The sequence below is a fragment of the Diabrotica virgifera genome, chromosome 1, assembly GCF_917563875.1.
Source record: "Diabrotica virgifera virgifera chromosome 1, PGI_DIABVI_V3a".
NCBI lineage: Eukaryota > Metazoa > Arthropoda > Insecta > Coleoptera > Chrysomelidae > Diabrotica > Diabrotica virgifera.
Window position 1 is genome coordinate 132,321,735 of NC_065443.1, and position 26,016 is coordinate 132,347,750.

Below are 26,016 nucleotides of genomic sequence, written 5' to 3' on the forward strand. Positions count from 1 at the left end.
ACATGGGTTGGGGGAGCGTTTTTAGGGGTGAAAACGGTTTATTACGATTTGCGGCAAAACGGCACATCCTATCGAAAAAAGTTAAATCGCAAAGTTGTAGGCTATAAGAAGATCTACAACTTTTGTAAATAAGCATTTTTCACATAACCTCAAAATATCCGAGAAAATTGGAAAATTCGATGTTTTTGATTTTATTTCTTTTCTCACTGAAAAAAAAATTGTTTTTACCAAATATGGTGGAAACTTACCTCTTTTTGTCCCAAACACGCTGTAATTTTTTTGTATAAAAATATTTTTTAAAACTCTTGTTTTTTATGTTTAAGGGAAAATGTAAGCATTTTTTCAATTGAAAAATCTCCCGAAATTTTTTTAGCTTTTTTAAAGAAGTTGGCATTTTTTTTGTTTATTCAAACCTCTATTTTCTGATGGTGTAAAAAAATATATACGTTACTGTGGAAAATTTTGTCACAAAAGGCAAAAATCGGAAATTTATTTTCAACCCCTCACCATTTTCAGATTCTCAGACGTAATATAAGTGCATAGCGAGTAGGTGCAGCCCAGCCAGACGCCGCGGCCATTATGTGTACCATGATGACACATACAGTGAATCAAACGTACGTGTTAAACATAATTTTGTGAAAAGAATTTAGTGACAAATTTATTTATTTTAAAGGAAATTGTGGAATCTACATAAAAAGGCAATTACCTGTGTCTTATTCTCAATTAATCAATGAAATATTATCATTTTCTTTCATAAATAGTATGACTAAAATAACCTGAAATTTTTTTATTTTTTTAATTAACAAGTTTTTAATAATAATTTAATACAACATATTTCAAAATAAATTAGAAATAGGTACTTCAGTACAATATTAACAAACAATAATTTCTTTCTTTTGCACAAGCAAATTTAGTTTTACTCAAAGAGAAAATTGTAAAATCATGATTTTGTATTTGTAGATTATCACTATGGATATGGAAGAATCTGTTTGTATAATCTGCAATGAGGCAGATAATAAGCAGTTGTATAAAATAAAAGAAAATGCTTTGAAACCTTTAGTGGAGTCTGGTAAAAAAAGATTTGACAGTAGACACAAAAAATTTGCAAATATGACATCAGCTTTTATTCATAAAAGTTGTCAGAAAAATTATAATGATGATGCTCTAATAACTAAATACCTTGATTCATGGCAAATAAAAGCAATGGAAGGAAAATAAGTTCAAAGAAACAAGAAAACAAATCTAAATGCTTTTTGTGCGGTGTGCCTATCCGTAAGGTTCAAAAAGAAAAAGTGAGATATGTTCAAAATAAGGAGACAACAGAAAATTTATTAAAACATATTAAAAAACAAAAAAATGTGATTGACGTTGACAACAACATTTTAGCTCGTTTGAAAAATGTACCTAATTTAGTTGAAGTACAAGCGTGTTATCACAAGGATTGTATGGGTAATTTTTATAGGAGGAGAAGCGACAGAAAGTTTGGTCGCCCAGAAAGTGAAAATACAAAGAATTTTATTGATTATCTCATTAATTACATTATTGACAACGAAAGAGGGGGCTGGAAGCAACATGAACGTGGCATTGTGCCCATATTCACAAATGCAGAATTAATTCCACAAATATTACTAAAATGTATTTGGTGCAGCTGTGAGACTGGATGCAATAGTCAAAAATGTGGTTGCCGAAAGCATGGTTTGAAATGTACCAAATTATGTTAAAATTGTACTTCTGATAAATGCTCCAATGTCGAAAAACATTTTTTTTGATATTAATGAATATGATGACATTATGGATGAGAAACCAACGCCAAATGAAGAAAATGTAGACGAAGACCATGATGGTCTAGAAGATTTAGAGAAAACTGCAGAATCTGTAAGCATTACCGAATGTGATGAAGAAATGCCATCAAAGAAGCAAAAATTTAATTAATTGATGAAAAATTGGCTATTAAAATTATAATAATTACTTTCTTTTGTACTACTTTACTGTACTACTTTTATAATAATTACTTTCTTTTGTTGCGACTTTTAATTTGGTTCATGAGAAAAAAGTTTAAAAAAAATATAGTTTATAGGTAAGTAGGCCGACTTTAAAAAAAAAAAATATAGTTTAAAAAAAATAAAAAACACGCTTTTAAAGCACTAACAATTTAAAAATAACTTTTAAAATTAAAGCTAGTAATATTTTATTTTTAAATTTTTAGTGCTTTAAAAGCGTGTTTTTTATTTTTTTTAACTATAATTTATTCACAAAATTAAAAATCACAGACAACGGCATTAGTGTAGTAAATTTTTAACAGAGGTTCGTTGGTTCCTGCTCGCTATGCAACTTATATTACGTCTGAGAATCTGAAAATGGTGAGAGGTTGAAAATAAATTTCCGATTTTTGCCTTTCGTGACAAAATTTTCCACAGTAACGTATATATTTTTTTACACCATCAGAAAATAGAGGTTTCAATAAACAAAAAAAATGCCAACTTCTTTAAAAAAGCTAAAAAAATTTCGGGAGATTTTTCAATTGAAAAAATGCTTACATTTTCCCTTAAACATAAAAAACAAGAGTTTTAAAAAATATTTTTACACAGAAAAATTACAGCGTGTTTGGGACAGAAAGAGGTAAGTTTCCACCATACTTGGTAAAAATTTTTTTTTCAGTGAGAAAAAAAATAAAATCAAAAACATCGAATTTTCCGATTTTCTCGGATATTTTGAGGTTATGTGAAAAATGTTTATTTACAAAAGTTGTAGATCTTTTCATTGCCTACAACTTTGCGATTTAACTTTTTTCGATAGGATGTGCCGTTTTGCCGCAAATCGTAATTAACCGTTTTCACCCCTAAAAACGCTCCCCCAACCCATGTTCCCCTCATCCAGATTTGGTGAAAAATGTTCCACATGTTACCTAATATGTGTACTTTCATTTGGAATTGGTCTCATCCTGCTATTAATTTTTTATTTTTTTGGTCCATTTTAGAGCTATCTGCACTGGTCTATATCTTTTTATGTAGATGCAACAAATAAACAAAGAAAATTAGTAATAAATTTTACAAAAAAACACACAAACACAAAATACAATATTTTGTGAAGACAATTAAACACTACTTTTGTATGTAAATGTAACAATGTAACAAATAAAGAACGAAACATAATTTATCAGTAATAAATTTTTCAAAAAGACATGTTTGAAAAAATTAGAAGCTACTTTTAATAAAACATTTTTAATACTTAATTAGCTACATAAGGTGTTCAAAATTATCTCCTAACACATTTATGTAGGTACGCCTAAAAACGATCATTGAATGAGCTACTTACTCTACGGAGCATTTGTAAATTAACACATCGAAATACACTTTATATTCTATTTTTCATCTCATCCCTTGTTGTTGGAGGTATTTTATAAACTTCATTAATAACGTAACCCCAAAAAAATCAGTCCAGTTTATTAAATTCTGGTGATTTGGGTCGCCACGTTACTGGTCCATTGAAAAATGAAAATATCTCGAAAACTAATAAATTTAGACATAGGGAATGTTATCTAAAAATTAAAGTACGGTAATGGTACTTTTCAATAGTGATATAAAATACAGGGTGTTCCATTTAAAATTACTGAGAAAATAATGTACTTGCGTTTTGACTCACCCTGTATTTGTTACGAAGAAAATTAGCAATATCGACCATTCTTGAAAATTTTGACAATTTTTTAAAAACTTTGGCATTAATAAACCATTGTTGTTTTGCTTATTTTTATTTATACAGGGAGTTGAACTTGTTACGATTTTCATATAAAATTGGTTATAACTTTGTAAATACCCTGTATAACATAACAAACCTTTATATTTTTGTTATGGAGAAGTTAACAGGATTTCGAATTTAAAATAAAATATAGGGTGTTCCATTTAAAAAAACATAAGTTTTGGTCTGCCACTGTGCTATCGAACACCCTGTAACATTCTAACTAATTCTGTAATGTGAAGCTCAAAGGTGACTAAAATTTTTGTTATTAACTTTTATTACTATCTATTACTATAGCGGAGCTATTGAGCTTTACCCTACTAATCAATCACCCTGTATAAAAACAGGCAACTACGTCATAAACGTTTTTTTTTTCAAAAATGAAATAGACTAGGAACCGGTATAGGTGAAATTTGCTAATCATTTTAGGCACGATAAGACCCTATAACTTAAATAGTAGAACCTAAAAGAAAACGTATGAACACTGTGCCGTCATTTTTTAGTGGCATATCCATCGACAGTGGCGCTTCAAACTTTCCACTTATGGACGGGATAAATAAATTAAAAGGTACCCTTCTTCACTCCCAGAGTTCAATATTTTTCATTTTTTAAGTTCTATGTGATTAGAAAATAAGACTCAGCGTAATTTTAACCCACCACTTCCCCTTCCCCCACCATCAACAACTTCATTTTTTGTTTTCATTTTTTTTAGGTAGGATGAAGTCAATTTTAAAATTTCAAAAAATTCATAGGCATAATTAAGGCTTTTACAAAACATGTCTATTTTTTATAGATCCGTAGGTTGAGTGTATATAACCTCAAAAAATTAAAAAAACATTTTTTTTGGAAAAAAGCATATAACTTTTTTTTGGAGATGGTTGGAAATCTTATTTTTTTTTCTATTTTATGTATTTTATCAAACACTATGTTTTTGATTTTTTTCAGATTTTTCGAAAGGTTCGCCACCTTCAAAAATCCAAAAAACTGATCTTTTATGGAGGTTTTGGGGGTTTGAACGTGTTTCTCCCATTTTTAAATATTACAAAGGACTAAGTTACTTCAATTTACGTATAACCTATAAAAAGAACATTGATTTGATCTATTTTGAAGTCTATAAATTAGGAAAATATACAAAACCCCCCAAAAAACAGTTTTTTGGATTTTTGAAGATGGCCAACCTTACGGAAAAATCTGAAAAACATAATGTTTGATAAAATACATAAAATAGAAAAAAAAATCAGACCTCCAGAAATCTCAAAAAAAGTTATACGCTTTTTTCCAAAAAAAAAAAAAAAAATTAAAAAAAATTTTGAGATTATGTACACACAACGTACGGATTTATAAAAAATTGACGTGTTTTGTAAAAGGTTCAGCTATGCCTATGAATTTTTTGAAATTTTAATATCGATTGCATCCTACCTAAAAAAAAATAAAAAAACGAAAAATAAAATTAATGGTTAGGGAAGGGAGGGGAAAGGTCTTATTTTCTAATCACATATAACTTAAAAAAATGAAAAGAATTAAATTCTGGGAATTAGAAGGGTACCTTTTAATTTATTTATCCCGTCCATATGTGGAAAGTTTGATGCGCCACTGTCGACGCATGTGCCACTAAAAAGTGATGGCACAGTGTTCATACGTTTTCTCTTAGGTTCTACTATATAAGTTATAGGGACTTAGGTATCGTGTCTAAACTGATTAGCAAATTTCACCTATAGCGGCTCTTAGTCTATTACTACTAATTTAACCTTCCGCTACCGGAGGGGGGTACAGATTGTACCCCAAATTCGATTTTTCATGAATAATTTTTAAAAATGTTGGAATTTTGTTTAACTTTTCTAGTTACTTCTTCATTGGGATGTGTAAAAGCATATCCAACCATTTGTTTTCAATTTGACATATTTTTACCTATGAAAAGTGCAGCACTGTGCTTGGGGTACAAGTTGTACCCCCTCCGTTAACCGTGGTACAGTTCATTGCGGTCGACGCCACTGACTAAACCAGACGTGTTGCGCACGGCACCAAACCTGTTGTTTGTAATAACACACAAATCAGTTCTGTGGATGACTTAGTGCTAACATACCGTTTTAGTTTATCCATTTGTGATTACACGATTTACCGATATGTCGAAAAAAATAAAGTTAGACCTTCGGAAAGAACAGGATCGTGAAACTGCAGTGCAGTGGTTAGAGGAAAGTGATGATGATTACCTTTCTGAAAGAGATAGTTTATCGGATGATTCAGAATTAGATGATAATTTAGAAGTAGCGGAATATGAGCCTGAAATTCTGCAGGTAATTTTTATTTTTGTTTTATGTACGATATTTCTATCTTGAGTTTATTATATTTTCGCCATCTGAGAGCGACAGTAATGATTCTGATAAACCAGTTTTGGGGGCAGTAGATTCCACATTTATTTCCAAGAATGGTACAGTTTGGAAAAATCGTCCTTTACGAAAAACTAGATGTCGCACAAAAAACTTGCTCGAAAAACCAGGGCTTACAGAAAAATCTAAAAATGTCGCTAAAATTAGTGATTGCTTCAAATTATTTGTAGATGAGAAAATTGTAGAGATCATCGTCAAATGTACAAACCAGAAAGCGGAGAAATACATTCAGGATTGGAATGGGAAAAATCCTAATAAAACAAGAACCTGGTTGCCCACTGATTCAGTGGAAATTTATGCGGTCTTGGGACTCTTGATTACGGCGGGTGCGCTAAAAGCCAATAGGGAACCAGTGCACTTTTTGTGGTGTCGAAACCCTTTGTACAGTCGATCTATTTTTCCGGCTGCCATGTCACGCGACCGATTTCTAGATATAAGTTCACTTATGCGATTCGATGATTTGAACACTAGAGAAGAACGTAGAAGTTCTGACAAACTAGCAGCTTTTAGGGAAGTGTTTACAAAGTTTGTAGAACACTGTAAAGAAAGTTTTAAGTGCCACTCTCATCTAACTGTTGATGAACAACTTGTAAGTTTTAGAGGTAAGTGTCCATTTAGAGTCTACATGAAATCAAAACCAGCCAAGTATGGCATCAAAATATGGGCTCTAGTTGATGCAACAATCACCTATGCTGCTAACCTTCAGATTTATACTGGAAAAGATGGTAACAAACCAGAAAAAGACCAGGCAAAAGAGTAGTACTTGATTTGGTCTCATTTCTAAAAACTGGTTATGGCATCACTACTGATAATTTCTTTACCAGTGTTCCCTTGGCAAAACAACTCCTAGATCGACAAATAACATTATGTGGAACACAATGTCGAAAAAACAAGCAGGATATCCCTCCAGCCCTACTACCCAATATTTTTAGACAAGAAAAGTCCTCAGTTTTTGCGTTCACTGAGGAAATAACACTGGCGTCTTACGTTCCTAAAAAGAACAAGGCAGTAATTTTATTGAGTACAGAACATAACGACGATAAAATTAGCGGAGAAGAGACGGACTATAAGCCAGACATAATCTTGCATTACAATTCTACAAAAGGTGCCGTAGATACTATGGATAAGATGGTAAATGAATATTCTTGTAAAAGAGCCTGTAAGAGATGGCCATTTGTTTTGTTTCAAAATCCTCTAGACATTGCAGGTCTGAATGCATACGTACTGTGGACGACAAAGAATTCCATTCGTGCGTATGAAGCTTCTCACAGACGCAGAGAATTTTTACTAAACCTGGGTCAAGAACTTATAAAGCCCCATGTCGATAGGCGACTACAAAGTCCACAAAAATTCCATAAGCGAATTATAAACGCGATGTACGAATTATGCCCACCGCCACCAAGGGAGAATCGCGAAAACGACGCCACCATCTTGAAATCCTTAGGGATATGTTTACTTTGTCCACGCAAGAAGGACCGCAAAAGCAGAAAAACGTGCAATTCTTGTAAATTCTTTGTTTGTGCTGAATATCAAACAACCCCAACAATTCAAACAATAATATGTACAAAATGTAAAGCTAATCAAAAAAACGATAATTAATTTTTTCAAGACACCATATATTTTTTTATTGTTACTTATATTCAATAAAAAATACTTGCATTTGTTATAATTATGTTTTAACTAAAATTATTGCATTATGTTAATATTTAATCTATAAAAATGCATGGGGTACATAATGTACCCCCTCCGTCAACTACAAAACAACCTTGACCCTTCGGTAGCGAAAGGTTAATTAAAAATATTTATCAATGTATTCTCCTATCCTTAAATTTATAAAAAAATGTGATTTTAATTAACTTACTTATGAACGTGGTGATTCTGCAGTGAGATCTTGTACTACAAGAATTTTATGCACAAAAACTGGTGGATGTAGCTCAGCGGTTAGATACTGGATTCATAGCCAGAGCGCTCGGGTTTGATTCCCGGCAATTTCCCGGAACAACTACATTTTCATTTCTAAAAATGATACGAGCCGTTAACCGTTCTTCGGAGGATACGTTAAGCTGTCGGTCCCCCTTAGTGCGGTAGATTCGTGCAAATATTGTAAGAATTGCACATTTAATGATACAAGCATATAATTTGGTCCACATATACTGCAAATATAAAGGTTGAAATTTAGATATGAGGCCATCTCAGATTTTGCCTTTTACAAAAATGGCGGTCATTCAAAATGGGCGACTATACATATGTGACTAATAGCACGATATCTTTTGAATGAAAAGTCCGATTTCAACCAAATTTGGTACATAGGTTCTTTCTGTGATTTACAAGATCGATGTCCTGAACTGGAAGAATCGGTTTACCGGAAGTTGTGTTTTTCCTGGTTTTTTATGTAAAACTATTTTATATTATGTAAATAATTTGTTTTAAATTTTTTCACCCTGTATGTATTAATTTTTCAAAATGGTAATACCACCATTGAAAAGAGCGTAAGAATATGTTTTAGGAATATTTTGAACTTTTTGGTTATGTTAATTACCATGTATAACGTATAACAAATGCATAACGTATGTTCACATGTACCACATGTGTGACAGATTCGTGCAAATATTATAAGAATTATTGTGCATTTAACAGTAGAACCATATAATTTGGACCACATATTCTACACATAAAAACGTTCAAATTTAGATATGAGGTCATCTCAGATTTTGTCTTTTACAAAAATGGCGAACATTCAAAATGGCGGCTATACATATGTGACTAATAGTACGATAACTTTTGAACGAAAAGTCCAATTTCAGCCTTTGGCATCAAGGTTATTTTTTTGATGAATAAGATCGAGATCTTGAACCGGAAGAGTCGGTGTACCAGAAGTTGTGTTTTTCCTGTTTTTTATGTAAAAATATGTTGTTTTTTTTCAATTCTTTCACCCTGTATATATTAATTTTTCCAAAAAATAATACCGCCAGAGTGTAAAAATATTTTTTAGAAAAGACTTTCAACTTTTTAGTTATGTTAATAACCGTTTAATAAATGCATAACGTATCTTCACATGTACCTATGTGCGACAGATTCATTTTGAATCCCGCCATTTTTGTAAAAGACAAAATCTGAGATGGCCTCATATTTAAATTTGAATCTTTGTATGTGTAGTGTGTGTGGTCCAAATTATATGCTTTTACCATTAAATGCACAATAATTCTTATATTATTTGCACCAATCTGCCGCACATAGTTTCATAGGTACATGTGAAGATATATTATGCATTTATTAATTGGTAATTAACATAACTAAAGAGTTCAAAATATTTCCTGAAAAATATTTTTACGCTCTTTTCAACATCGGTATTAACTTTATGAAAAATTAATATATACAGGGTGAAAGAATTGGTAAAAAAACAACATGTTTGTACATAAAAATCAGGAAAAACACAACTTAAGGTAAATCGATTCTTCCGGTTCAAGACCTTGGTCTTACACATCAAAAAAAGAACCTATATACCAAATTTGGTTGAAATCGGACTTTTCGTTCAAAAGTTATAGTGCTATTAGTCACATATGTATAGTCGCCATTTTGAATGCCCGCCATTTTTGTAAAAGGTAAAATCTAAGATGGCCTTATATCTAAATTTGGACCTTAATGTGTGCAGTATATGTGGTCCAAATTATATGCTTCTACCATTAAATGCACAATAAGTCTTATAATATTTGCACGAATCTGCCACACATAGGTACATGTCAAGATAGGTTATGCATTTATTAAATGGTAATTAACATCACTAAAAAGTTAAAAATATTTTCTACAAAATATTTTTACGCTCTTTTCATTTGAGGTATTATCTTTTTGAAAAATTAATATATACAGAGGGAAAAAATTGGAAAAAAAAACATATTTTTCCATAAACAAGCAGTAAAAACACAACTTCTAATAAACCGATTCTTCTGGTTCACCACATCCATCTTGTAAATAAAAAAAAAATATACCAAATTTGGTTGAAATCGGACTGTTCGTTCAAAAGTTATGGTACTATTAAACACATATGTATAGCCGCCATTTTAAATGCCCGCCATTTTTGTAAAAGGCAAAATCTGAGATGGCCTCATATTTAAATTTGAACCTTTATAGGTATGTGTAGTTTATGTGGTCCAAATTATATGCTTGTATCATTAAATGTGCAATTGTTTCACATATCGGCCGCACTACCTGGGCTAGTGTGAGAATCGACACTAGTACTTCAAAAAGGGTTAAAGATGTAAGTGGCGCCGGGACCTGTTCGAAATGACCTCCCCGGCAAAAATGCCATACGTTTGCCGGGAAGGTCATGTCAAATATTATTGTTATGCACAAAAACTGTAATTAATGTACCAGATAAAATAGTTACCGATTAAAATTAATCTAGGAATTAATTTTAGGATTAATTTTTGGATACATATCCGGATCATATATAAGTTGGAGAGTTATTTCATGGATATGCTCCGTTATGGTGATATTTCCTATAATAGGAGTATGTTTCTTACATGAAAGTCCTCCGTGGTTGGTTCTAAAGGGAAGGTATGATCAAGCTAGAAGATCTCTAAGTTATTTACATAGAAATCAACCACAACCTCCTGGAATGGTAGGTAATTTTCGAAATTTAAATATGAAGGGTATTACCAAAAGTTAATTGTAACGATCCAAAAAATTTATCTTTTATTTATCTTCGAGCCTTAATCTATCAATCTTTGGATGTAGACCTCCCCTTCTCTTTTCCACTGGTTTCTATCCAGCGCTGTGGTCATTCATCTGGATCCGGCCAATTTTTTGAGGTCGTCGCTCCATCTCATCTGATGACTTCCTCTTCCTCTCTTATGTTCCCATGGTTGCCAGTAAATTATTTTCTTGTTCCATCTTTCATCTGCGTGTCGGATGGTGTGACCTTCAAATTTCCATTTGAGTTTTGCCACCTGTTTCTTAACGTCTTTAATTTTGGTTATTCCTCTGATCCGGACGTTTCTTTTGCGATCTTTAAGTTTTATATTATGTAGCATCTGTCGTTTCATCGATCTTTGCGCTTTTGCCACTTTATCGATATTCTCCTTTTTAAGTGTCAAAACTTGGGAGCTATATGTGAAAATATTAAGTATACACTGGTTAAAAATTTGCGTTCTAAGATATTGCGGGTATTTTTTGTTTTTCGAAATGTAGCTTAATTTACCGGGTGATCGTAAATTGGGTCCCGGCAGGTAGCAGATTAAATTAAAAACTTTCTATCCTTTTGTCAATGAGTAAATTCGGTCCCAACCATCTTAATTGCTAAGGGTTTTACAATACTTGGCTGCTTAATCGATTTCGTAGAAAGAAGTAATTAGGATTATTTCCCGACATTTTTGCCTCCCATAAATATGCAACATTTCCTATTTTAATTCATTTCTGTTGTGAATTCGAATTGACCTAATCAGCATTTTGGGTGTGTGTTGTTTATCATTTATCACTTATCATTAATAAACTAGTCCCGGAGTCCCGGCCGATAGCCGAGTGCCGAGAGAACTGGGTGTGTGTTGTTTAAAAGAATTTCGATTTGCGATGGATCTTAAAATTATTTTAAGCGAAAAGGTAAAGCACTTACAGTTATATTTTGGGGTTCAAAAATAATTTACTGGGGACCGAATTTACATATGCAGTTTCAGGTAGAAACAAAGTTTGGGACCCAATTTACTCGTTATTTTGGGCGTAATATTTCTTGGGACCCAATTTACATATTCCCAATTTACCGGATGCTACTCAGGCCAGTCTGATTCGCCTTTTAATTTCTGCCGTTTGGTTTTCCTTGCTGAGCGTTAAGATCTGCCAAAAATATATATATAATATTCCTTAACTTGTCCTATTATATATAAAAAACTGTAAAATACGTATTAAATATTTTTCAAAAATTTATCGAATGACACTAAACACGACCCCCCTCCACCCCCTGGAGGAGGGGTGGGGGTAACTTTGAAATCTTAAATAGAAACCCCCATTTTTTATTGCTAATTTAGATTTCTTATGTAAACGTAAGCAACTTTTATTCGAGACATTTTTTCGAGTTTTATCATTTATCGTGATACCATAGGTAAATTATAGAAACGGTCTAATATCTCGAGAAATACACTTTCAAATGAAAAACCAAAGAACAAGTTTGTAATATTTTTCAAAAACCTATCGAAAGACACTAAACACGTCCTCTCACTCCAAACCCTGTAGGTGGGGGTGGGAGTAACTATAAAATCTTAAATATGAACCCCCATTTTTTATTGTAGATTTGGATTTCTCATAAAAAATAAGTAACATTTATTCGAAACATTTTTTAGAATTGTTGATAGATGGCGCTAATAAACCGCATTTTCCGATTATAGCGTCATCTATCAACAATTCTAAAAAATGTTTCGAATAAATGTTACTTACTTTTTTTTGAGAAATCCAAATCTGCAAAAAAATGGGGCTTCCTATATAAGTTACCCCCACTCTCACTTCCAGGGTGTGGAGTGGGGGGCCGTGTTTGAGGTAGTTCGATAGGTTTTTGAAAAATATTAAAACATGTTTTTTGGTTTTTCATTTTGAAGTGTATTTCTTGAGATATTAGACCGTTTCTGTAATTTACCTTTGGTATGATGATAAATCGTTTTTACCGATTATAGCGCCATCTATCCAGAATTCGAAAAAATGTCTTCAATAAAAGTTGCTTATTTTATGAAAGGAAACTAAATCTGCAGTAAAAAATGGAGGTTTATAGTTAAGATTTTAAAGTTACCCCCCATCCCACCAGGGGGTAGAGTGGGGGGTCGTGTTTAGTGTCATTCGATAGATTTTTAAAAAAATATTAAATACGTATTTTTCAGTTTTTTGATCCGATGTTCATTTCGCGAAATATTCGACCGTTCCGCTACTTTTGGGACACCTTGTATATTGACCTAACGTGATTGAGTAGTTTTCGTCCGTGTTTGTCATAATCTTTGTTTTATTGTAAGTCATCCTCAGTCCTATTTTTCGGCTTCATCGTTTAATTCTTCTAGCATGGTTTTTACGGCTATTTTTGTATCAGCGATTAAGATTATATAGTTCGCATATCGTAGGCGATTCAGATATTGTCCATTGATTTTAATACCTCGTTCCTCCCAGTGAATTTTTTGAAGACATCCAGTGCTTGACTAAATAGTTTTGGAGAGATGGTATCTCCCTGTCTAACTCCTCGTTTTAGTTGAACTGGTTCTCTTCCTTCATATACTTTTATTCTAGTTGAGGCATTAGGGTACTATGGTTCCATGACATCTCGTAACGCGACAGTTCGTAACCGGACAACTGGTAACGGACAATTCGTAACAGCGACAGTTCGTAACGGCGACACTTCGTAACGGCGACACTTCGTAACGGCGACAGTTCGTAACTATACAAATTCGTAACGGACAATTCGTAACGTCTAAATTGAATTATCCTGTTTATTTTTGTTAACGTGGAAACTAAATGTTATTACAATTATAAATGAAATTATGTTTATCAGTTTAACGAATCAGTATCAGGATAAACATTTTTAAGGCATTTCATATTTCGTGTTTCAGAATATAATAAAAGTATTTAAACCAAGTATTAAAGTATTAAAAGCCATCCCTCGTATCAACAATGATCGTTGATTGAATACCCCAACGCTATAACCAATCACAAGGTTTATTATAATAACAGGTAATTATAATCTTTCCTTTACAAAATGTTTACTAGAAAATTGGGAATGTCTAAAGATGGTTGTTGGCTTAAATATTTCACGAATTACTCATTATTCCTTTGTCTAGCTAGGTATATGCAAATTTAAGGAACAATGAGAGGGATAAACTTTTAAAAATATTGTTAAAAGTTTGTATGTATTTAAATATGTGTTTGTGTTTAAAGACTTTTACTAAATATTTATATTCTGAAACACGAAACATAAAATGTGTTACGATTCGTTAAATTAATAAACATAATTTTAATTATAACTGTAATAACAGTTACTTTCCACGTTAACAAAAATAAAGAGAATAATTAAATTTGGACGTTACGAATTGTCCGTTACGAATTTGTTTAGTTACGAACTGTCGCCGTTACGAAGTATCGCCTTTACGAACTGTCGCTGTTACGAATTGTCCGTTACCAGTTGTCCGGTTACGAACTGTCGCGTTACGAGATGTCTGGTCACGGGGTAATATATACATATATGTTCTCTTTCAGGTCTCTATATCTGTAATCAATTCGGCTGTTTTGTTAGGACTTTATTATGGCCCAATATTCTACACAATCAAACGCTTTTTCAAAGACGATGAATGCCATGAATAATGGCATGCGATATTCGTTGGCTTTCTCGATTAAGATTTTCATCGTTAGTAGATGATCAGAAGTGCTAATTCCTTTTCTGAAACAAGCTTGTTCCTTTGGCTGGTATCCATTAAACTTTGTTGTGAGTCTGGCTGTCAGTATTTTAGTGAAAAATTTGTACAGAACATTTAGAAGTGTTATTAGGCGATAATTTTTCAGGTCTGATCTATCGCCTTTTTATGTACGATAATTGTTATTGATTCATTCCAGTTGTCCGGAATTTTCTTTACCTGCATTATTTGATTCATAAGAGTATGAAGGATATTGATGACCAAAAAATCTATAAAATATATCTTCGAATTAACATGAGAGTGTAGGTGAAGCAGTGTCCCTAATTCATCAAATTGTTCGATGGGAACCAGTCCCTCTTCTATTAAAAGAACGCGCAAAGTCTCCAGTCAAAGCAAATGTAGTGAAACAAAAAAATTTAAAAATAAAAATGTATACCATTTTTATTCAGTTGCAATGCGAAGCCAAAACTGTCTTAACTTTTACTTAGATCAGAGAGTACAGCCAGCACTCTTATCGACGATTTCACCTCTTGTTAGAGGTTTATCAGAGACTGCATAGGCTGGTCTCTCTGATCCAGGTAAAAATTTTCGATATATTAATCCCCCATTGCAACTGACGAGAAGGTAGTAGGTGCGTAGCGGCATCTGCTAAATAAAAGACTAAGTTTTTCAACCTAATAAAAATATTTGTAAATTAAATATTTTTAAAAGATTTTTAATTAAAGAACTTATTGGCCCATTTTCCTGGTGACAACTCCAAGGCTTCTACAATATGCAAGCCAAATGGATGCTGCAGTGAAGACAAAAGGGAAGGACCTATGCAGTCTCTGATGAACCTCTAACAAGAGGTGCAATCGTCGATAAGAGTGCTGGCTGCACTCTCTGATCTAAGTAAAAGTTAAGACAGTTTTGGCTTCGCATTGCAACTGAATAAAAATGGTATACATTTTTATTTTTATTTTTATATTAGTATTACTCCTATAGGGTAACTAGGTCCATTTTCCGTTGGAACTTTACCACGCTGCAGACGGGGGTTGTGAATTGCATAGTGTAGAATTCCTTCCCATTTGTCTTCACTGCAGCATCGATTTGGCTTGCATATTGTAGAAGCCTTGGAGGTGTCACCAGGAAAATGGGCCAATAAGTTTTTCAATTAAAAATCTTTTAAAAATATTTAATTTACAAATATTTTTATTAGGTTGAAAAACTTAGTCTTTTTTTTTAATTTAAATTTTTTGTTGTAGAAAGAATCTTTTGCTGAACTCCAATTTGAACTGCTCAAAGGACAACGAGAGGAAATTGAAAAAAATAGTAAAAGTAGTGGTGACCTAAAAAGTATTCTGAGGGAGTTTTTAAAACCGACTGGATACAAACCGCTTATAATAATGTGCCCTTTGTTTTTTTGTCAACAGTTTTCGGGAATCTACATAACAATGTATTATTCAATACAATTTATTAAAGTAAGTTTTTTACTATTTAATTAATCTTTATATTATTCTGCATGGAGTACCTAAACTAGGTGTCTGTTTTATTTTCTTTATTCTCATGATAGTTACTTGCTGCTTTCTATCACTGAAATGCTGTCTTATTTTAGCATAAGTCGGTGCCGCTTCTAAAATTCCCCTGCTTTCCTATTTCTCCTTTTTTGACTTTTTGTCTAGTTTGACCTTTTTTTGTGAATCCACTCATCCGTCTAAGCATTCTCATTTGTGCCAAGAGCCTGTTTTTTTGAACTGCTCAAAATTTGTGTTTGTGTCTTTTAGTAATTTTTTAAAATGTTAATTGTAATCAATAATATCAAAATTTATAAAATTACAGCGAACGCGTATACAAATGTTGTGAACGTAATTTCTCTCTTTTTGCTTCTTCTTCTTCATGTACCATGCCCTTTCAGAATGTTGGTTACCCTCATAGATATCTTAATTTTATCCACTGACAGCCTAAATAACATGCTTGTATCAACACCATACCAATCTCGCAAGTTCTTCAACCATGAGGTTCTTCTTCGTCCTGGACTGCATTTGCCTGCTATTTTCCCTTGCATAATATTTTGTATCAACTTATACAGGGTGAGTGGTGAGGAACGCGCCAAACTTTAAGACTGTATAATAGGCGTAATATTAATTAAAAATAACTCATATGATGTTATTCGATTTTCATTTGTTTCCGAGATACGAGGTGTTCAAATTTTTCTTACAAATTGACGACTTACTTATTGCTCTAAAATTTGGTGGGTTTTAAGACACAGTTATTGCGAATTTTTTGATACACAATTAAGAATTTTATATTCACCATTGCCGCGCGTACGGGTAATTGTCTGACATTTTTTAAAGAAAAAAGAAAAAATAGTACGCCACTGAGATATTTCAAATCAAAAATTATTTTTGAATTCCTTGTTCAATTTCTAACAAACAATCTATCTTCCCGTTTGGTCATACGACGCTTTGTTTTCATGCAACAAATAAAATATCTTAACGCTTACAAAGTATTCGAAATAAGTTTCTACACATTCATATATTAGGAACTTCGTCGAAAACTTTGTAAGCGTTAAGATTTTTTATTTTTTGTATGAAAACGAAGCGTCCCCTGAAAAAAAGGAAGATACATTTTTTGTCACAAATTGAACGAGGAATGTAAAAAGGATTTTTAATTTGAAATATTTCAGTGGCGTACCATTTTTATCTTTAAAAAATTTCAGACTATTACCCGTACGCGCGGCAATGGTGAATATAAAATTCTTAATTGTATGTCAAAAAATGCGCAATAACTACGTCTTAAATCACACCAAATTTCATTTGCACACCTTAATCGATTTTAGAGCAATAAATAAATCGACAGTTTGTAAGAAAAATTTTTAACACTCTTTATCTCAGAAACAAATGAAAACCGAATAAAAACAAATCAGCTATTTTTGATTATTATTATGTATATTATACAGTCTTGAAGTTTGGCGCGTTCTTCACCACTCACCCTGTATATGGGACCTCTCATTACATGTCCGAATTACTCTACCTTTCTCTTCTTAATGCTCTTTATAATCTCAGTAGTCTTGCTGAGACCTTCTAGTATTGTGGAGTTTTGAATTTTCTCCACCCAACAAACTTTTAAAATTCTTCTATAGCACCACATCTCGAAAGCCTCAAGGCGATTTAGATAGATTTAATTCAAAGTCAAATACTCGACACCATAAAGTAAGACCGAGAACACGTAGCAGTGAAGTAGGCAGACCCTTAATGCTTTTTGCTTGCGTTTTTTAAAACAAGCCCAAAAAAAATTTATTGTGAATGAATTCTATAAGAAATGTCGCTGTAACGTCCCAAAAGTGGATTTTAAACTATTTTTAAAATTCCACATAGATAGACAGTTTGGTTTCGTTTTGTCTCAGAGGCATGTAGGCAGCTCTACTGAGGAAGTCTGTAAAACAGAAACAGCTGTCTAGAGGTTGTGCATCGCCTCTGAATCGAAAGAAAACATAAACTGTCTTTTTCATTTCTATCTTTACTCAGATTTGAGTACTAGGAATTTTCTTTCTGACTGCATATTGTAGAGTCCTTTTCGCTTTCTTTATTCTTTATTCTTTATTCGTCGTCTCTTGTTTTTATAAATTGAAAAAAGGCAGAGATTAAGGATGTACCAGAAAGAAGTTCCAACGGGAAAAGATTTTCAGATCTAAATAATTATTTACTGTTTTAATTTTTATTTTAATAGTGAATTTTTTATATGAGACTTATAGTTCAGAGAAATAAGGAAAAAAATATCCTGTTGGTGACACAACCCCCTCCAGGCTGAAACTAAATTTTTTGAGTAGTATGGACATCTATATTAATAACTTTTTTGCACGATTGATCATTTTTGACTGTTTACCGTGACAGATTTTACGTCAGTAGGTGACATTTACTAGCACCTCGACGGTAAGTAATCCAACTCGACGGTAAGTACTCCAACTCGACGGTAAGTAATTCACTTACCGTCGAGTTAAAAGATCTCTTAATTTTAATTTATTTTTTGAAATAATAAAGAAAACTAACGAATTATTGCAGAATTTCTATATATGGAATTTTATCGTCTGGTTTATTAACGACTGTAAAAGTACGCTGGATGTTCGTTTTTGTATTGGGTACTTTTACAATCATTAAACCATCGGTTTGTTGGATGTCATTCATAGTAATATTATATAATTCTCTTCTACAGGCACCAGACATTCCCAATGTCATTGCGACCTACAAATTATGAAAAAATGTTCATTAGAGTATTTCTTTTACCTAAACTACCTTATATTACCTTGTGAACTAGAAACTCTTCATCCGGTGCTTCCATCAGAAATTTTTCAAATTGCTCCCGTGTAAAAATGCTCGCTTTCTTAGGCCTATAGCCAACATTTTTTCTCTTCAAATACGCGATCAAAGTTGAAAACTTGGAAATATCAATGCCATCATAAAGAAAAACGGTGGATTTAATCATTGAATATTCTGCCCAGAGGCTTCCAGGAGCTTTCAACTGCATATGTCTTTGAAAGAAATATTCCAATAGAGTCTTTTCTTCGATTCTTAAATTCTAGCTTTCGCACCATTTTTTAAAACTTTGGTAGGTATTTTGATAACGGATTTTGGATTTTTCGGGAATAATTGCGGAACACCCTTCTTCCCAAGCCCGTTCAATTTCTTCAAATTCACTTTCGCTCATATTTTAATTTATAATAATCAAAATTGTACTTAAAATTATTGACAACTAAATAAAAACTCAATTCTCCATTGTTGTTATGCACCCTAGTTACTACCTAACAACCAAAGTATCTATCTTGATAAAATGAATGAAACTAGTCAATATGACGAAAATGTTTAATTTTATAATTTATAATGGTATGAATCGTGCAAAAAACGTTATAAGCATGTCGAACGTTAAGGGTAACCGATCTCAGACAATAATTGGAGTCGTCGCTCCGCTCCTCCTCCAAACAATTGTCTTCGATCGGTATAAAACCCTTACCGTTCTCCATACTTAATATACTAATACAGTAGGAAAAATGAAAGAATACCCATGAACGAACACATAAAACACGCTGTATTTTCCTTTCACCGTGTCACACAAAAAATTGACCAGCGCAAGTACATGTAATAATTATTATTACATGTACTTGCGCTGGGCAATTTTCTTTGTGACACGGTGACAGGAAAATACAGTGTGTTTTATATGTTCGTTCATGGGTCTTCTTTCATTTTTCCGACTGTATGTTTCCTGCAGCCGATTTTGATGACATACATAGTTATAAACAAATGAAGATAAAAAACGGTAAATTTTCGCTTTTTTCGTCTATATCCAAAAAGTTAGGTATCTTAAACAAATTTGAGAGTGAGAAACTCATAAATCGTATAAAAAAGTTCAATATGGCGTTCGCTGAATATGTCTATCCTTATTGGTTGCTAAGAAAATTGCAAAATAAATCATAAATTTTGAGTTTTTATAAATATTCATAACTTATGTAAAAATGAACTTAGAACGTTTTTATTACACGGAATGCTGAAACTTCTGCTGCTTAAATCATACCCTAAATTTCAAAGCAATTGGTCAAATAGTTTAAAAGGTATTTAATTTGTTTATCACAAATTAATTTTTTTGCAACGCTAGAAGTCAGAAAATGATGAAGTTACACTAATACTTTGGATAGTTTATGAAAGAAGAAAATTTATAACATGTGAATTAAAAAAAGGGGGGGGCTAACTTCGTCCGTAATTGTCCTAGGACAATTGTTTTTCTTTCTAAATGTGTATAAAAATGCAGTCTTTCCAAATATGAACAAATAATTTTTCTACGGGTAACGGTTAAAGAATTATTCTAATTTTTTTATAAGTAAGCAAAAAATCGACGTGTTTTTGCAAAATAATTTTACACTGTTTAAAATTACTTTTTGTCATTTTTTTTTAATTAAGTCAATCGTACATAATATGTTCTTCTTCCATAAACTGTCAGAAGTCTTACTGTAACCTCATAATTTTCTGAGTTATAGTGTTGCAAAAAAAATTAATTTGGGATAAACAAATTAAATAACTTTTAAACTATTTGACCCATTGCTTTGAAATTTAAATTACAATTTAAGCACCAGAAGTCTCAGCAATTCGTGTAATAAGAAGGTTCAAAGTTAGTTTTTACATAAGTTATGAATATAATTTATAAAAACTCAAAATTTATGATTTATTTTGCAATTTTCTAAGCAACCAATAAGGATAGACATATTCAGCGAACGCCATATTGAAATTTTTTAGACGATTTATGAGTTTCTTACTCTCAAATTTGTTTAAAATGCTTAACTTTTTGGTTATAGACGAAAAAGCGAAAATTTACCGTTTTTTGATTACCAGTTGTTTATTACTATGTATATCATCAAAATCGGCTGCAGGAAACATATAGGTTATTAATATAGATGTCCATACTACTCAAAAAATGTGGTTTCGGCCTGGAGGGGGATGTGTCACGAGAAAAATCCTATTTCTCTGGACTATTTTCGCTTTTCTGTATTTATCGTATTTTTATATTACTAATTTTCAGGAAGCCGGAACAGAGTTAAATCCATATTACGCATCGGCTCTAATCGGAGCAATTCGTTTAGTAATGGCCATATGCAATGTTTTTACATTAAAATATGTCACCAGGAGAACAGCCATTATATCAAGTGCTATTGGAATGGCCATTTTTATGTACATTGCTGGCCAGTACACATTATGGATAAAATCTGGTAATTAATCTTTATATTACTTTAAAATATATAAATATAATAATCATAAAAATTAGACGGGTGACTTGAATCTCCTTAACCATGGCTTTTGATTTTTCTTGAATGTAATGTTTTGTCCACAGATTTTTAAATGTCTCCATAAAAATATATGTTATACTTGAAGTACATAGCTTTTTAGCTGGATTGTTCCGCCTGAGTTTCAAATGCAATGAAAAATACTGAGTAATAACGTTGATTGAAATATTATAGAGATAATAAATATATCAATATTACCCCAATATATCAATCAACGGTAATAACCAGTCAGTAGCTTTTGTAATTCTGTCTTTACTTCTTCTTTTTGTAGTACCTATCCATTTCGGATGTTGGCGACCATCATGGCAATCTGTACTTTGAACACTGCTGCTCTGAAAAGATTTGTGGTTGTGTTGAACCACGTACGTAGATTTTTCAGCCAGGAAATCCTTCGCCTTCCTGGTACCCGTTTTCCTTCTACTTTTCCCTGCAAGGTTAGTTGCAGCATTAAATACCTCTCGCTCTTGTTGTTACTCATGATGTGAACGAGGTATTCGATTTTGGCTGTTTTTATTGTGGTCAACAGTTTTTTTCTTTTCGCATTATCAACAAAACACCCTGATTAGTCAAGTGGTCCGGTATAAGATATCTTCAGGATTCGATTTTACTTCTATAGTCTAGTCGCAACATAGGGGGTCCCGTGGGAAATTCTAGCTCGCCGTGATTTGATGGTGGTATCGTAGGGTTTTTGGGTCGCTGAATCCAATGGAAGTGGTCTGGATGCCCAAATGTGGTGAGTTTAATTGTTATTAACAAATTATAGTAAAATTAGATATTTTTCTGGTATTATTAGATGCCCTGTAAATAAATTGATATCGTCAAGGTCTTCTCTGGTGTATTTTTGGTCGCTGAATCGAATGCGACTATTGTTTGTTTTTTAACCAAGAGGAGTGATTCAAATTTACCGCGCTGTAATGCTTGTTTGTAATTGGTCCAACCACAGGCAAGTTTACTCCACTGTCATAAAATTTTGACACTAATGACATTTATCAAGTTTTGACACTTTTGGCATTTCATAGGTTAATTCAGTTATATCGGCGATTTTTGTGTTTTCTGTGTTATTTTTTTAATTTATAGATTTTTAGTCTGATTAGATATAAAAAGCAATTGTTTTAACTCTTCAGCGACGTATTAATATATATAATATTTATGGATTACCGTTCAGGGCCGACATGATCAACCAAAAAAGAAGATGTATTTGGTTATTTTTCTAGTGACTTCCTGGGGTGTGAATCTGTCTTTTTAGTTTACTCCTCCTGGTTAAAAAATAAACTATAGTCGCGATTACTCAAAATATGTTCTTATTTTGTTAGTAACAATATAATTGTTTATTCGCCGAAAAGCTCGAAATAATGCGCTATCTACAGCAAGTTTGTAGTCTTTTTCATAGTATTTTTATACGCTAAATCAATTGGCACTAGTCGTGATAGCTTAAACCACGTTTCGAGTTTATTATTAATAAATTATTGCAAAAATAACGGTTTACAGTACGTTTACTCACAGTTTTTGCTCTAAATTTTAAAAAACCACTTGGATTGACATTAAATTTGGCATAAACGTAGCTAACATGTCAAACAAAACAAGTCATATTGTGCCGATGTGTGCTTTTACCCTGGGGATGAGTTTCACCCCTTTTCGGGGGCGAAAAAAGAAACCTTTAAAATAGATCCGGAAGTGGATAAACTGATTAATTCTAAGCAATTTTTGTTCTATACAGTTTTTTCACTAAGTCAATACTTTTAGAGTTATTTGCGAGTGAATATGTTAATTTTTCAACAAAAAAAACCACGTTTTTGGTGGTTTTGTAAGCACTTTCGAACTGATGAAACCTACAGATCATATAAATACAACATAAGCAAAGCAACTTGTGAAACGGTAATGATTAATTTCATTTGAGATGCTAATTAAGGGGTGATTTTCCCGTTTTTTTTTAGCAAAAAAAGGAACCAACTTTATTTTGAGCGTAACTTGCTTATTTTTGATACTAGATACTTTTTAAAAAACAAGAGTAAAGTTTTTTCTAAAAGCTTTAAAAAAGTTGAAATGAGTTTTCCTCAAAAAGTGCTTTATTTTTTGGCTATTTTATGTTGAAATATTCGATTTGGAATTTGACGAATATGAACCTGTTGTTCATTAGCTACAACTCCGCTTCTACTGGGTCTACGGACCTCACACATACACCATTTTTTCACTTTTTTATAGTACAGTAGACGCCCTCTTAACCGACCTCCCTTTAACCGACCGTCGGCTTAACCGACCGACCCTACTCCTTTTTGGATGATACTATTTTTAGATTAGAGGTCATACAAGTTTCATAATTTGTCTTGTGAGTGATATTGTTTTACATGTGTATATACACATCGACGTTCGTTTCACTTTATGTTTTGACTTAATTTGTTTGAAAATGAATCGTGACCCATGGGAAAAGTTATAGCGGACGGACTATATGTACATACTACTTTTTTGTTTATAGATCATAAAATATATACATTTTCAATAGAGTTACACATGTAATGTCTTTCTGAGGGTGGTTTTAAAGATTTTCGGTTTAACCGACTTTTTGATTATCCGACCTATGGGCAGGTCCCGTCATGGTCGGTTAAGAGGGCGTCTACTGTATATATTTTGGCTAAGAAAATTTTTTTTGAAAAAATACTTACTTTTTGAGGTATTTGCGAAAAACCGTCGAAAAACGTGGGGTTTTTTGTTGAAAAATGAACATATTTATTCGCAAATAACTCGAAAAGTATTGACTTGATGAAAAAACTGTATAGAACAAAAGTTTCTTAGTATTAATCAGTTTATCTATTACCGGACTTATTATAAAGGGTTCTTTTTTCACCCCCGAAAAGGGGTGAAACTCACACCCAGGGTAAAATCACACATCGGCACAATATCACTTGTTTTGTTTGCTATGCTAGCTACGTGTATGCCTAATTTCATGTCAATCCAAGTGGTTTTTTAAAATTTAGAGCAAAAAACCGTGAGTAAACGTACTATAAGCCGTTATTTTTGCAATAATTTATTAATAACAAACTCGGAAAGTGGTTTAAGCTATCACGACTAGTGGCAATTGATTTAGCGTATAAAAATACTATGAAAAAGACTACAAACTTGCTGTAGATAGCGCATTATTTCGAGCTTTTCGGCAAATAAATAATTATTTCATTTTTAACAAAATAAGAACATATTTTGAGTAATCGCGACTAGTCGTATGCGATTCAACGACCAAAAATACACCAGAGAAGACCTTAACACTATTAATTTATTTACAGGGCTTCTAATAATTAATGAAAAATACCTAAATTTACCATAATTTGTTAATAAGAATTAAACACACCATATTTGGACTTCCAGACCACTTCCATTGGATTCAGCGACCCAAAAAACCTATAATACCACCATCAAATCACGGCGAGCTAGAAATTCCCACGGAACCCCCTATGTTGCGACTAGACTACTATGGTTTGTTTTTAAACCAGAAGGAGTAAACTAAAAAGACAGATTCACAGCCAAGAAAGTCACTAGAAATATCACCAAATACATCTTCTTTTTTGGGTGATCATATCAGCTTTCGATGATAATCCATACATATTATTATCTACTAACATATCGCTAAACAGTTCTAAAAACAACTGTTCTTATATAAAAGTAGACTAAAAATTTAAAAATTAAAGGAGTAATGCAGAAAACACAAACAATCGCCGATATACTTAATTAACCTATAATATGACAGAAGTGCCAACATGAAATTTTCATAAATGTAATTAGTGTCAAAATTTAATAACAGTGGAGTAAACTTGCCTGAGGTTGGACCAATTACAAACAAGCATTACGACGCGGTAAATTTGAATTACTCCTCTTGGTTTTAAAAACAGACCATAGTCTAGAGTGCCCAAATTTTCTAAGGTGTTCAATATGTTTATTCCAGTTTGAATTGTTAATGACTTGCTGTGTCAGCAGATCCTGCTACAGGAAATAAATACATATACAGTATGTCCCTGTAAGTTGTATCCATATGGAAAACTTTTTTATTATTAATTTTACAGAAAAAAGTTATTCTTTATAAAAAGCTCTGCATGGTCCAAAACCTAAGATTTAACCATCAAATATAAATTTTTTTGAATATTATACGAGGTATGTCAAAAAGTTTGAATTTCACTCAAGAGTAAAGTAGCATTATTTTTCTTCTAATTGAAAAATTTTTTTTTGAAAAATTTTGGAAAACTAACATTATTTTCAGTTATTTTAATTCAGATAACTCTTTTATTATTAATTTTACGAAAAAAAGTGATTCTTAATAAAAAGTTCTGCCTGGTCTAAAACCTTAAATACAACCATCTTATGTTAAATTTTATTAATTATATACGAGGTATGTCAAAAAATATGAATTTCGCTCAAGAGTAAAATACGTTTATTTTTCACAATAGCAAAAATTGTTATTATGAAAAGTTATTTAGAATTAAGAACTATGTTTCATTATGTAATTAGATCCTTTTAATTGAAATATTCTGAACTGTAAAGGTACTTTACTTTTGATCTAAATTTATCTTTTTTGACATACCTCGTATAAAATTAACAAAATGTGATATCTGACGGTTGTATCTTCATATAAGATAGTTGTATTTTAGGTTTTAGACTATCCAGAACTTTTTATTAAGAATCACTTTTTTTCGTAAAATTAATAATAAAAGATTTATCAGAATTGAAATAACTG

The 26,016-nt window shown here is 32.2% G+C and overlaps 1 protein-coding gene across 1 annotated transcript in view; it reads left to right on the plus strand.

The window, feature by feature from the left end:
- The window catches only part of LOC114327021 (facilitated trehalose transporter Tret1-2 homolog), a 50,319-nt gene that overhangs the window by 18,513 nt on the left and 5,790 nt on the right, over window positions 1-26,016 (plus strand). Inside the window, exons 7-9 of the mRNA XM_028275515.2 lie at window positions 10,538-10,740; window positions 15,739-15,954; window positions 21,038-21,224. Coding sequence (XP_028131316.1) covers window positions 10,538-10,740; window positions 15,739-15,954; window positions 21,038-21,224 — 606 coding nt within the window. The remainder of the gene's footprint in view (window positions 1-10,537; window positions 10,741-15,738; window positions 15,955-21,037; window positions 21,225-26,016) is intronic.